General features: G+C 34.5%; 1 protein-coding gene across 3 annotated transcripts in view; it reads right to left on the bottom strand.

The window, feature by feature from the left end:
- Positions 1-14,219, bottom strand: part of LOC116345424 (protein slit) — a 312,643-nt gene that overhangs the window by 24,976 nt on the left and 273,448 nt on the right. For all 3 annotated transcript variants that reach the window (XM_031774763.1, XM_031774784.1, XM_031774773.1), the window contains one exon: positions 2,502-4,590. In XM_031774763.1, the coding sequence (XP_031630623.1) occupies positions 2,502-3,284 (783 nt within the window). In that variant the 5' untranslated portion in view covers positions 3,285-4,590. The remainder of the gene's footprint in view (positions 1-2,501; positions 4,591-14,219) is intronic.

Genomic DNA, 14,219 nt, shown 5'->3' with positions numbered 1-14,219 from the left:
TATTTTGAACTTTCTTAATAAAATACGCAACTACCACCGTGCGGAAAAGTTCGTCTTACTCCCGTAAGACTCTTTATTTTTTTATTGAAATTCCCAAAAAAAAGCTTCCATTTGGTTTCTGGGTAATCAATTTTAAATGCCAATTAAATACTGTTTATTGAGTGAAACTGCATTAGAATGCAAAAAAGGAATAAGTTTTATATATATCACTGCAAATTGATCGAAATTGTAATTCAAATTTAATGCTTGAGTTGTCAAAACAATGTTGTTCAAAATCATGTTATCTTGCGTTGCTCGTTCAATTCGAATGGAAATGAGAGTTTTGGACAAATTATGCGATGGGAAGAGCTGGAGAGAGAGAGTATGTCCTTCCATTTGATTGCATTTCGTGAATTGACTTCCTCTTAAAAAGCTTGTTGCTTTGGTACACGCATCACATCAGATCGACTTGTCAAAGATGTCGTCTAATATTTAATGTGTCATTTGAAATCGTAGTCAAATGCGTGAAATTTGTGAGTTATTATAAGCGTATATCTGTGTATGATAGGCAATATGGAGTATATGTAGTATTCGTTCTACCATTTCAATTACTTTGAATGGAAAATCCGTCGAAAAAGCAGAAAAAGCAGTGAGTGAGGGAGTGAGAAACGAAAAAGCCAAACAGCGAATAGAATGTTTGACTTCATAACGAGAGATAAGCAATAATCGAACACAAATTTGCGTATTCACTGCACTCAAATATTGCTTGACGCTCGTATGCTGCTATCAAACAACATACCAACAACGAAAAATTGTGATATTTATCGTGTTTTCATGAGAGAAAAAAAATGTAAGAAAACATTATATCGTACACGAAATGTACAAACGCTGTGCTTGTGTGTCGCATTTTCTTGTGGCAGTTCGTCATTCTGACAAAAAGTCGTAGTGTAATCTTGAATTAAACTCGTATACGTAATCGCTTCGTATACAAATACACAACTCATACACACGTAGAGTGAGCAAAAGAGCGCCAAGCGACTAGTAGATTTATTGTGTGTATGTTATACATAAATTAAGTACGACATCAGTCGACACATTTCATATTTTATTATGCGTATTTTTGTCACGAATCTTTGCCGGTTGAACTTTTTCTCTTACTCACCCTTGCTCTCTCTCTTTCTGCTTCATCCAATTTTCAACATTGTCATCATTGGCATTCTCCGAAATATGAAGCAGAAAAAATCCGGGCCAACAACAAAATATGAAAGCAGAGCAGAAGTACGCGCGCTTGCGATGAAACCAAATGGCAAGAGAGCAAAAATAGCGCAATGAAAAGGGGAAAAAAGATGAAGAGAAAAAAAAACGCAAGTGAAGCATGTCATTATTGCTGGTAAATAAAAAGTTTTATGGTTTTGGGCATTATTGAACTTGATATTATAAATGATTTTTTGAACTTTGTCACACGCGCGTACACATTCAATCAGCATTTTTCCGTCATAGAATAGCAATCGGTAATGTATACCCAATGCGCTCATATGCCATAGAACGAATAGATAACGAATCCATGGTTCGCGTTCATACGCTCGTGTGCGTTTATTAAAAATTCATTGCTTTACAAATAATTTGGTATAATTTTTTCTCATCAACGTTATTATAAGCTGTAGCGCCCATGGTGCACCATGTGCACACACACACTCTGCCAAATGAACGGGTAAGTCATTAAATCGAAACTCGAAAATGAACTAATAATGGGTAAATAAAAGTTCGGTGTTGTTGGGACGCACAATGATGTGTTTATAAGTGTAGCCTAATCAAACACATATCGCACTTTGAGTGTGAGAAAGGAACAGAAGAACAGCGAATAATAAAAACGATGTAAAAATAAAAATACAATTTCAACCTTGAATTTATAGGGTTTCACATTCTCTCTTTCTCTTATTCATCGTGATTTTGGTCAGGAACTTCATTGAGTCGATCCCGAAAAAACAAAACAAAAAGTAGAACAATATTGACGAAATATTAATCGTGTAGCGCTGGTCGTCTAGACGGTACCAAAAAGTACGAAAGCAATGAAAAAGTAATCCAAACGAATTATATATTAGCTCCTTCTTCTTCTTTGTATCTCAATTCAACTTCGACCAGTGGTAGCATATCAAATGAGCTTTCCAAATTCTATGGTTATGTGTATGTGTGTTATCTTGATTAACTTTCGATGTACTGATTGGAATCCATTGAAAGTATTGCTTTCATTCCCAACTCATTCAAACATTAGTCGGTATAATTCTTTAATCAAAGCCCAGATAACACCAACCAAATGTTGCAACCAAACAAATAAACAAACTTTTTCAAATGACATTCAACACGTTTTCCGTATTCAGACAGAAAAATCCGATACGAAACATATGGAAATTGTAATGGTAGAAAACTTTGCAAACGAAACAAAATAAAAAAATATTGTCGAAACAGTTGAATAATTGCCTATAAACGCTATTGATATAGTAATAAAATAAATGTGAACTTACCGTTAGATTATTGTCGCCTAAATCTAAATATCTCAGATTGGGTAAACCATCAAAAGCTCGAACATCAACATCATTGATGACATTGCCAACAATTTTCAGTGTATTCAACTCTTTCAGTTGGCCAAAACTGTCGTTCCTTATAAATTCTATTAAATTCCCTGACAAATCCAGCGATTTCAAACTACGTAAATGCACTAAATTTTCCACTGGCACATCGACCAATTCATTTGCTTCGAGCGTTAAACGTTCCATTGATGTTAAATTCTTGAATACACCATCGTCGAAACTGATCATCGCATTATTTGAAAAATCCATGTCGATCATTTTAATCAGATGGGTCATGGCCGCTGGATGTACTCGCGATATTTTATTATGGCTTAAATCTAATAGTAGCAAACCTTTGAGACCAAAAAATGCATCCTTATGCAAATGTTCCAATTGATTTTGGCTTAAATTCAGCGTTCGCAATTGAGTTGAAAATTCGAAATTTTTTGAACCAAGCTCGTTGATTCGATTTCGTGATAAATCCAATACTTCAACTTGTGTATAGAATTGTAATGCATAATTCAATTTTGTAATCTGGTTAATCGTTAAATTAATGTATTTTGCTTCTGGATTCAGTTGAATAGGTACATCAGCAAGGCTGGCATTTTTGCAAGATACACGCAAATTATGATCACCGTTGCATGCACATTTTGCCGGACAAAACCCCAACACCGATCGCTGTATGCAAATGATGCAGATCACCAGCAAATTACGTGCAATCACATTACGCAATAACATTTTTATGGCCGTTTTCTGTGTACGCTGACGTTTTTTTTTATTCACCTAGGAATTTTATGTATAAAATACTTTTATTGTGTGTGTATATATATTGTGGGTGTGTGTGTGTTTGTCCGGTGGAAAGGCAGTGCGTCGCTTTTTTTATTTTATCTTATTTATAAATGTTGTTGTTGGGTATGAGTTTTTTTAAATATATTTTGGTCGTTTGGGCTTTTCTCGTTTCGTTTTTTTTTTTAAATTTTATTCGTGATGATTCTCTCTTTAACTCGAGGACTTTGTTTTCTCATCGGTCTATTTCATATCCAGCAGTTGATTCGGTGAGAGTTTTTGTTGTTGTTGTTGTTGTTATGCTTGTGTTACGCTTGTGGTATTCAATTTCGGTATGTTTTCATCGTTATTTCCGTAATCCGAAATGATATTTATGGTCGTTGGTTTGGCACACGAAAATTGCGGTTTTTCGAGCGATTTATCATCGCATATCAGCATTCAACTGTTTTCTCGGGCGAACGGTTAAACGAGAGAAAAAAAAGGAAACAAACGTAAACCGTCGAAAGTGCAAGCAACAACAATAGTACACGCAGCAAGCTGGTCGTCCCGATATTATTTATATTGTTAAACAGTTAAAGTAAGAAAACCAAAAATTTATATATCGGTGTATAGAAAAACGAAGCGAAAAGCAGAGAGATCGGATTGCGACGAATAAAAAAAAACACATTCACTCAAATGCGCATCAACACCATTCAAATGTGGCAATGATGTGTGATGGTGGTGGTAGCAATGACAACAATTGGAGCACGAGATATGTGCGAAGCAAGAGTTTTGGTTTGAATACCGAAAACTATAATGTGCGGCCTTGGTTTATCGCTGGGTGTGTGTGTATGAAAGTGTATGCTTCCCTTTTTGTCACACCAAATGATATAAATGACGCCTTTTTATTGTATCAGGTTCGCAACTCGTTCTATCTTCTTTTTTCGGTCCTTCTCTCTCTCTCTCTCTCTCTCTCTCTCTCTCTCTCTCTCGCTCTCTCGAACTCTAGGTATGTATTATTGGATTCGGTTTGTTTTGGTCAGGTTTACGATTATTATTTGAATGTGGTAAAAAGCTGCTCGCAAACAACATATAATGTTGTTGCCTTGCAATGGCAATGTGGTCGGTGCTTTTGATTTTGATGTGCTTCTGCTGGTTTCCAACGTTTTACAATTGGATATTATTGTTGTTGTTTCGATGGTTTTCTTTTTTTTTTTCTCGGTGTTATGCTGTCGTAAAACTTCTCTCCAAAGATCCTGTCTCACTTTATTTGTAACACCTGCAACGAAACAGAAAAATCACTATTATTAAAAACAAAGTAAAACAAGTTTTTTTATTATTTCTATTTTTTGTATTCTTTCTTTCTGCTGTCTACAATTACAATCTACTTTTTTTCTAGTTTCAAAAATTTCTTTAGCGTGCAAATAATGCAGCAATTTTTTCAGCCCTCAATGTTGCTGCTGCTTAAAATGACGCGGAAAATTAAAAGTAGAATGAATGTCGTTGTTACAAGAAAACCAAAAACGTTTTGCACGCCAGCACACATGCTTTGCGGCATTGGATCAGTTTGGTGTCTCATTATATATCCGACGTACGTGTTTTTTTATAAATACAGTTTAGGTATTCATTTGACAAAAACAATTATGCACAACACAGGTTTTGTGATAAAATTTAAATGTGAAACTAATACAAAAATAAAATGACCCTTGGGTAGTAGACAAACATTTAAGCACGACATTTTTCAATTTATCATCATTTTATATTCATGTATTTCTCACATTTTCATTTATTTTCCCATTATTCACAGTTAAAACTTGTTTAATCCATTCTTTAAAAAAAAAAGGCTTAACGTAGTTAAAAATCTTGATTGTGGCGATGTCGTTTCTTTTGTTTCTTCTATTTTACCGAACTCTATCCTGGATTTATGGCAACTGTACGGGTATTGTGGTGTAGATTTGAAATTACATGATTCGTCGGTTATAATTGGCTTTAATAAGTCAAATTAGTTGATTTGCTATTAACTTGCCTCTAACCAACTTGGTAAGTCATATCTAAACTAAAATTAAGTCTGTAAAAGAAACCGTTGAAATCATGAAAAAATCAACAAAATGCTTTATTTTCAACGCACTCTCTACAATACTAGATAAGATAGTATCCCTGTGCTAACCAGATCAAATCGGAGATAGTTGTGTTAGTTTTAATAGGATAGTAAATATCCCATACCTTTGCTATTTTATCTCCAAGATGGCTTCACAAACTTATGTTACAAAGATCGATAGATTGTGGTTGGCAATTTTTCAAAGCTGAATCAGAAAAATAGTTTTCATATTTCTTTATTTTTCTTCAAAGTAGTATGCATCATTTTAATTTTACATATAATGATTTTTGAAACTTCAAACGAAAAACAGAGAGCTCTCCCTCTCTCACACACACACACTGGTAATTGAAAGTTTCATTTCACATGTTATACATTGTACATGTAACCGCATAAAATAATTCAACGTCAGAGAACGGTATTTTGGCATAACAATTCACAACACCATGCCACAACAAAATATCAACAACAAATAGTTACTTTCTTTCTTTCACTCATCTTCTTCTATCTCCTTCCTCTTCTCATTTTCGTGTTCGTTCCATCAATTTCATTCGCATTCGTTACGGTGCTCTAGTTGTGTAGATTCCTTCGTCAGAATAACATTCAGTGTACGAGAACAACGTGTACACGGTATGATGAAGAAAAAAAAGAGGTATCTGGGGGTCGAGCACAAAAAGAAATATCTAATAAAATAAATGGGTTAAGCGATGTTGAATTGTTTGCAATTTTTTCGCTAAGCTTTACAGAAGCAGCAGAAATAAAAAATGTTCAAAATAAACGATAGCGAAACATTATTTTTTGTTGTTCAGTCAGTTTTTTTGATGCGGTTAATGTTTACACCTATTTAAGAGTGGAAAGGAGAGAAGAAAAAAAAGTGCAAGACTTTTTTGTGTGCATTTTATTTGCATGCTCCGAATCTGCGGTGCAATTCGTGAAATCGTGTTTGAGAATGAGACGGCATCTTTTGAGTAAGCATCTTTTGTTTTGTATTGCATACACGGCAACATGAATTAATGAAATGTGTGACTTCAGCAGTAGCAGTTGATAGTCGGTGGTATGTGTGCGCGCCATGCAACGTTGAGCCGAGGATAAATAATGAGCAAAAATCAAGAAGCATGTTTTGCAAATAAACATTCAAAAACTACGAAACGAAAAAGCGGAAAACTTGGAGATTTTACAATTTTTCTATTTGTTTAAGTATTGTTTGGCTTCAAAGTTTGCTACACACCAAAGGAAGAAAGTCATGGATAAAAAAAATTATGCGGTTTGGTTGTTGTCAGCACATACATCTTTTGCAAAAGATAAACTATTAGCACGTAAAGTAGTGTGGCGTATATTCGTTCTTTTTCTTCTCTCTATCTCTCTGTACGCCGAATAATTTCGAGTTCATATGTGAACTTCGCGACATTTCTATGTACATTAGAAAGAGAAACAAAAAAAAAAAAACAATATGCTTATGCGTGCTGGTATCATCTTAACCGCAGCTTCGGTTTCCGTTTCGTCAAATACAACTCTTTGTGAGTTGCTACACATGATAAAATCTGTATTCACCGTCAACACGAAAAAACAACGCACACGAGTGTGACTAAATATTCGTAAATGTGAAGCAGATCTTTGTATTCAGTAAGTGGCGTTTGAGAAGCAAGGCTGAGAAGAACGAAAATGCAAAAAAAACTACTAACAACTCTCGTAAATCAAACATTACTTCGCGCAACTTTTTTCTTTCTTCTTTTTTTGGTTCCTTTTTACGATGCGCACCATGTGCCGTTGCTGGTGGGTACGATTTACATATTTGCGGATGTTTAAAACGGTCTCACTATATTCTTCACCGTAAAACGCGAACCATTTTATTTGCTTATCGTTTTCGCATTTCGATTCCCTGCTGTGCTATTGTCACCTTACCACTTTCTTACCTCTTTTTCAACATTAAACCCATGTGTGTGTGTATATATATGCTTAGTTTTTCACTCACTCTTTTTTTCTCATTTTCTATCAGTAGTGTGTTTGCCATTGCTGTCATTCCACCACTTGTTCGCAAGCACACCAATAAACTTTACGTTTTTGCTTCATCTTCCCTTTTTTTTGGCTTAGTCATTTCTTTTTTCTTTTGTTTGCATTTCTTTGCCTTCTTCGGTACAACACGGCATTCGGCGACGCTTTTTGATTGTTGGATCTTTGATTTTTCCACATGGAAATGGATTGAAAACATTTGTCGACACAAAGTAGTGTACTGATTGCTAAAAGAACTCGTTGATTGCAAAATTTATGTGTTTATTTAGGCGATAGCGTTATATATTTATATGTAGTTCTCAAATAGAATCAAATTGCGAAAGGAAGAAATGAAACATGACCATGAGATAGAAGCGAAAATGGGTTGAAAAAGTTTTTTTTTGTGTATATTTGGCGCCTAAATCCAAGTGAAACCTGCAGCAACATAATTTTTTCACATTAAATCAAGAGCGACAGATACAGATAGAGAGTGGGAAAAAGAGTCACATCCAATGTTGAAGAAGTGAATTGGAATTCCTATATTCATCGATACACGACAACACATTTAGACACGCGCTTACACAAGCCTATCTCTTTACAAACGGAAGCTGGCAAAAGTGTCAATTCTCAATCACACCCACACAAATCTTTGGAGTCTCAACAGCGCAACCAAAACCGACAGATAGGCGATTACTTTTCGATGACGCTTTTTTTCACTTGAACTTTTTACATTCAACGAATTACTTTTTTTCGCTTTTTGCACTTTCACATTTGTTTCACCTCTATTTATTTCACATCCGTTAAATACTGACTGGGATGCTGTAAGACTAATTTGCATTTGATTCGTTGTGTGTGTGTTTGAAAAGAATCTCTTTGCATTTAATTAAATGGGGAATTGTTCAAGAATTTTCATTGCCATTTCACTTTTTTCATTCATCAAATAAAACAGAGATGCATTCGTTTGACCGCTTTGAATTGAATTTAAAATTAAACTAATGATCGATTTGTGATGCACGCGTATGATCAGGAATTCACATTGAAATAAACAGTTTTATTGAATTGGATTTTATCGTTTTCAATTGTCAAAAGCCAAAGCGCTTATATTATGTGTTTGGTTCTCGTCCAATTGATATCATATTGACATACATCATCGAAAAAAGAGAGCAACTCGAATATGTTTCTTGTGTACGACAATACATCGCATTAAATATTCTGTTGGCATTTTATTTCAAACATATTCTTTGCATTGTAAACAGTACGGATATAAGAGTATAGCTAGCACGGCCATTCTCAATATTTCATCTGTTTTTCCACGTATTTGCGTTTGCACTTCTGTCTCATCTTTTTTTCTATCGCAAATCGGATCGAGAGCATCTTTTCTCGCCAAATACCATTTTCTCTTTATTCAAGATTATCTAATGCTAGTTTTCTGGTGAATGACAATGAATGTATAGAAATATAAAGCGAAAGAGAGATGGAGATGGATAGAAGGACAGAGGATGAATACAAAAGTCCAAGAAAAAGCGCCTTCAAACAGAATACTTAACAGAAAATCAACGAATAAAAAATTCGTTTCACATGATTCAGTCTCGATATAAATTCTAGTTTGGTTTTGGCTTAGAGTTTGAATCTCTAGATTTAACACGGCTCTTATTCGTGTGCTGGGAAGCAATTGAAATGAATTTTTTTTCTCTGACTTCGTCTAAGAATTCAATTTGACTAGATATTCATTTACGCAAACGATACAATTTTATTTTCATTGAGAAAGTTTGTTTTTTCTTTATTTCTTTTTAATCCTTCATTTTGACTCTGCATTTTTTTTATTCGTCATTTTGTCTTTAATTTCAGTTTTTCGTTCACTTTTTTCAGCAGTTTTTTTTGCATTTTTGTTCCTTTTTTTTCAATTTCGTGAGTTTTTTTTCGCTTTTATTTAGCGTTTGAGGGAATGAAATTAAGCGCAGCAAGCACTTTTAACACTATTTGCTTTGTAAGTAATGCAACAAAGAAACAAAAAAAAAATGCGGTAAAAACCATTTGCCTCGTTATATTTCCCTTTTTTTGTTGTTGTGGCTGTATTGTTAATGCTTTGATCACATCGCATTACCACTCTTTCTTTCCCTTTTGATTTGACTGCAATTTGACGCAAAAAGTTGAGAGCTATATTGTGTTTGGTGCATTTATTGATCATATTCCCCAATCTAACAAGTGATGATTATTGAAAGCATATATGAGGATTTTCATCATCGTCATCAAGAAGAATTGAAACAATTGCCCGAAGCAATGAAACAACAATACATCACCTCCCGTCAGTTTTGTGATGATGTATTGTCGATTCCATCTGCGAAATCAACCAGTGAATATGTTTATCACCGGATGCGGGATCAAAGAGCAACGAAAATTAGGAATGTAACGGGCAAACCTTTATACCATTCAAATGTTTTTTTTTTTTTTTAGCTACTTTCTGCCTTTGTTACTTTAGCGAATGAAACTCAATAACATTATATTGAAGAAGAGAGTAACTAGATCAGCGCTAAAAATTCGTTTCACCTTCATATGTTAGCAGTTTAATGAACGAAATGGAAACTTAACTTTTTAAAATTGTTTTTCATCATTGCCCTCTTTTTGTTCAGTTTCATTTGAAAAGGAAACAAAGGGCATATACACAAAGGCTTCTTCAAACATCCAGCCAAGTACCATAACAAATTGATAAAAAAAATTCGAGAAAATCGATGCAATTGAAATTCAACATGAATATACTAAATTACAGAGCCTCCAGATCAACTGTAAATGAAATTGAGATAAATGGATGAATTTGATCACACTTGGATTTGAACTCGAGATAACAAAAGAGCGTTGGGCTTACTTCGAGCATAAGGTTTTGTTGCAAGGTGCAGTTTGTTGTAAATGATAGACACCATAACAGCGTGGAAAAGGTGAAAATTAATTGAAATTTCACGTGAGTACTAAATTGACATCCTTCAAACAGTATCATCGATGTCAAGAATAATCTGACACATCCCTAATCCGTGAGTTCGCTTGGAACAGCTTCTATAAATCAAACAATCCGCAATTTTAATTCGCACATTTTTATGTAGTGACACGAATATTTGGGCCTGGCACACAAGTTTATTTGCTTAGATAGAGATGAAACCAGAATTTTTAAAACCCTAGAATGCAGAATATCGCCAATAAAAATGGGTTTGGAAGATACGATGTGCCAAGGGAATGAAAAAAATGAAGGACACAAAAAAATGTCGAACATTTTATTAGTCCATGTGAAAATCACTTTATAAGGTTTAAACCATTGCATGTTTCGATGGAAATTCCCTCTTTTCTCTACAAAACCTCCAATGGCTTAGTGATCTTCATTGTTCGCTTCATTTAATGGAAAAGAAAAAATGAATTGTACCGAATGAATCGATATTCGATTGGCGTTGGTATTGTCAAAACAAATTAACTCGTCGTGAAGAACGACTACCAATTCAGCATTCAAATTTTGTGTGCATGGTAAACAACGAATTCTTGGAATAAAGGGCGTCAAAAAGCGTGTGAGAGAAAAAGCAACGTTAATTCTTATTATTTCTGTATTAAAACTCGATTTGATATTATATACAATTGTCGATTTTCTTCAGTGGCTTATTTTTTGTTGTTGAATGTGAACGATGGTGAACGATGGTGAATGAAACCATTATTACGCACAAAATACAAACAATTGGTTGCCGCATATTTTGCTGGTTTTTTCTTTCTTGTTCCTTATTTTTTTGCGTGAATTATTAATTTTTCTAGAATGATCCCCTTGGTGCGTGCAACGACAAAAGAATGGAAAATACGGAATCGATTTAAAAAATAAACTCAACAGTAAACAGACAAAATCACCCGAAATAAGCATTTCTAACGTCATTACCAACCAATTTCAATACGTGAAATTGGTTTAAGACAAAAATACGCGATGAAATGCAAACGAAGAGCAAGAAATATATTCCGTTTTTTCTAGAATTTAATGCCACGTTAGCAAAATGTGAACAGATTATATTTTGAGGAAGAGAAAGTAAGACATTGAATTCCTTGATGATATTTTCTTCAGCACCATTGCCGCCGCATGTATTGCATGTCAAATGCGACCACAACACAATATAGCTGAATGAATAATAGACGTCGAAAAAAATGTATCTAGACAAAAATACATAATTGTAAATATGTATATCATACAACAGTTGTTTATTTTTTCAATTTTTTCCACTTATTCTTCGATTTCATTTCGGCGCACGAGCGCACGCTCAAATACACGTGCACGCTTATTTCTCTCTCTCTCTTTCTTTCATTACCGCATCATCACAAAAGGCCAAATATAATTTATTTATCAATTTTTCCGTTATTTAAACATACATTAGACTTATTAGCATCGATAATGCGTAACTGTGTGTATACATTCACAATCTCAATGTCATATCTATACAGAGTTTATGATTTGCGCTCATGTGTCTGTATGTATACGGTGCGTTATTTGCCCTAGAGGAAGCAAAGTTGCCTGTGTATTACGGTAAAAATTGAAGTCTCTCTCTTTCTCTCTCTTTGTTTGTTTCCATTGTCGACACGTTGAACGCGCGCTCTTTTGTATTGATAAATAAACGTGTTTAATCAGAATTTAATGGCTCAGAACAAGGGCAACAGAACCCATGTATGTGCCCGAGATATATGCACACATAATGATTTTCTAGTCTAGTTTTCGGTATGATCCCAGCCGTTGCAAATCATTCAAATAATAATATTCAATTCAATTGTACAATTTTCGTTCATTTTTTTCCCTTATTGAGGGGCGACGGTAGCAGAAGTGTGTGTCGATGTTTTCCACAAAACCGCACATGCACATTTGCCCGTAATATTTATTTATTAGCCTTCATATGCGGGAGGCTTTTATGAACGTATTGTGTTCACATACGCGGTTAGTTGATATGTTGCAATTTACATCGTGGATGTGTGTGGGTGTCTGTACTCCGGTAGAATGAAAGATATTTTTTACATCAAAATCAACCCAAAATGGAAGCGAATTGATAACGAAAATTGGAAAAGAGATTAGATGTGTGCTTTGTTCCCAATTCAATTCATACATGAAGATGAAAAAAAAATCATTATGCCATAATTTTTGCAGTCAAATGATTCTGAATGCATCCATTTTCCAAAACATAAATTTTCACGACCCACGACTCCAAACGAATTTTGTTCCGTATAGGATTTTTTGCTTTGAATTTTCATTAATTTTAGTTTTTTTTTTCAACGATAAAACAGACTAATAATTATGAGTGATTGTGTGTAAAATTAGTTTCTGCTTCCGATTTCAACTTCTTGATTGCTTCGATTTCAAGTTTTGTCGAATTGAGTGTTTTTTTAATGCCTTCTTTTACGCCTCATGCCTTCTTTTACGTTCTTTCATTTCATCAAAGTCATAGAAATTTCCTAATAGCACTTGATACTTTTAAATCAAACGGATTACCAAAGTTGAATTACGTTTATAAAACCGATGGAGTCGTAGTAATGGATTGGAAATGAAATTGAATTTGGTACAGCACTAATGGTGAAAACAAAAGCATGTGCAAAAAGGACGTTGACACCTTCCCCCTCATCAAAGAAAAATAAGAAACTAGAAACGAGTGGCTGCGTGTGGAAAAGTTCAATTTGAAAATACGGCTGGTTACGTCTGTTTTGGTGTTCAACTGTAATAGCCACACATGCAATTATCTAGTAATCTTCTTGAATGGATATATATATACATTTTTCCGTTTCAATATTAACGCACACGCATATGGTTATATGGATATTGTTTTTTGCCTTGTGTTTCACGGAAACGACAAAATCCATGTACCAATTTGCTCTTAAGCTATTTGAAATGCCACACAAATACGTTGTTCAGTACAAAACACGTCGTACGCTTTTTTTGCAATGATTGGCTGCGGTTATCAGAAAAATGTTTTGGGTGCTCCCAGCATACACGATTGCTTGGGACAGAAAAAAAAGAGAATGAGAAATAAAAATGAATTTTTGGCGATAATATCCAAAGCCCGTTTTCAATCATAGTGTAGTGAATCCGATGCGTGCACAAATAATGGTGTTATTTTGAGAATGTGAAATTGCGTGCATTGTAACGATATGTCACACAACATATAACGAAATTTCTATGGTTTTACATCCGTTTGTATTTTTTTTTCAACATTTCCATGGCATGTGCAAATATACATTCCGTGCGTATGTGCTTCACATGAAAATCGCCTGAAAATCATTATTACATCATTATCATTAATATTATTGTAATTATTTTCTTTTACTACTCTTTGTTGAAGTGCTGTGCACGTGAATTCTTGTTTTTTTTTTCATGGGCGCGTACACATAAGAAACGAGAAAAATGCTTCCCCCAAAAACATGGCACAATGGTTGAACTTCAACATGATGCGAACGAGCTCCAGACTGTGCAGACACATGATAAACACATATACACACATTCTCGTACATTTAATGATTTTATAAGTGACTAAGTGAATCCCATAGCGATGTCATTACATACATTATACATTTCCACACCCATACGACAATTTTTACCCCGTCACATAATATGTGAAAGAGAAAAACTCACCACTCTCGAAACTCATTTTGTTCACATCAACCGAATGTTTTTCTATTCAGTAGTTCCATTGGAACCATGGTGTAGGCAGAAAAAAAATGGACAAACCGAAAAGCACGCACGATTCACTTGTTTTGTTGGTCCAAATGAGCATTTCAACAGCTGCTTATAGAAAATTCAAACTTACGAAAAAAGCAAAAATTGACGAAAA

The sequence above is a fragment of the Contarinia nasturtii genome, unplaced genomic scaffold, assembly GCF_009176525.2.
Source record: "Contarinia nasturtii isolate CC-2019 unplaced genomic scaffold, AAFC_CNas_1.1 Cnas_scaffold_129, whole genome shotgun sequence".
NCBI lineage: Eukaryota > Metazoa > Arthropoda > Insecta > Diptera > Cecidomyiidae > Contarinia > Contarinia nasturtii.
The sequence above is the reverse complement of the archived record's forward strand: the minus strand, read 5'-3'. Positions and strand labels throughout refer to the sequence as shown.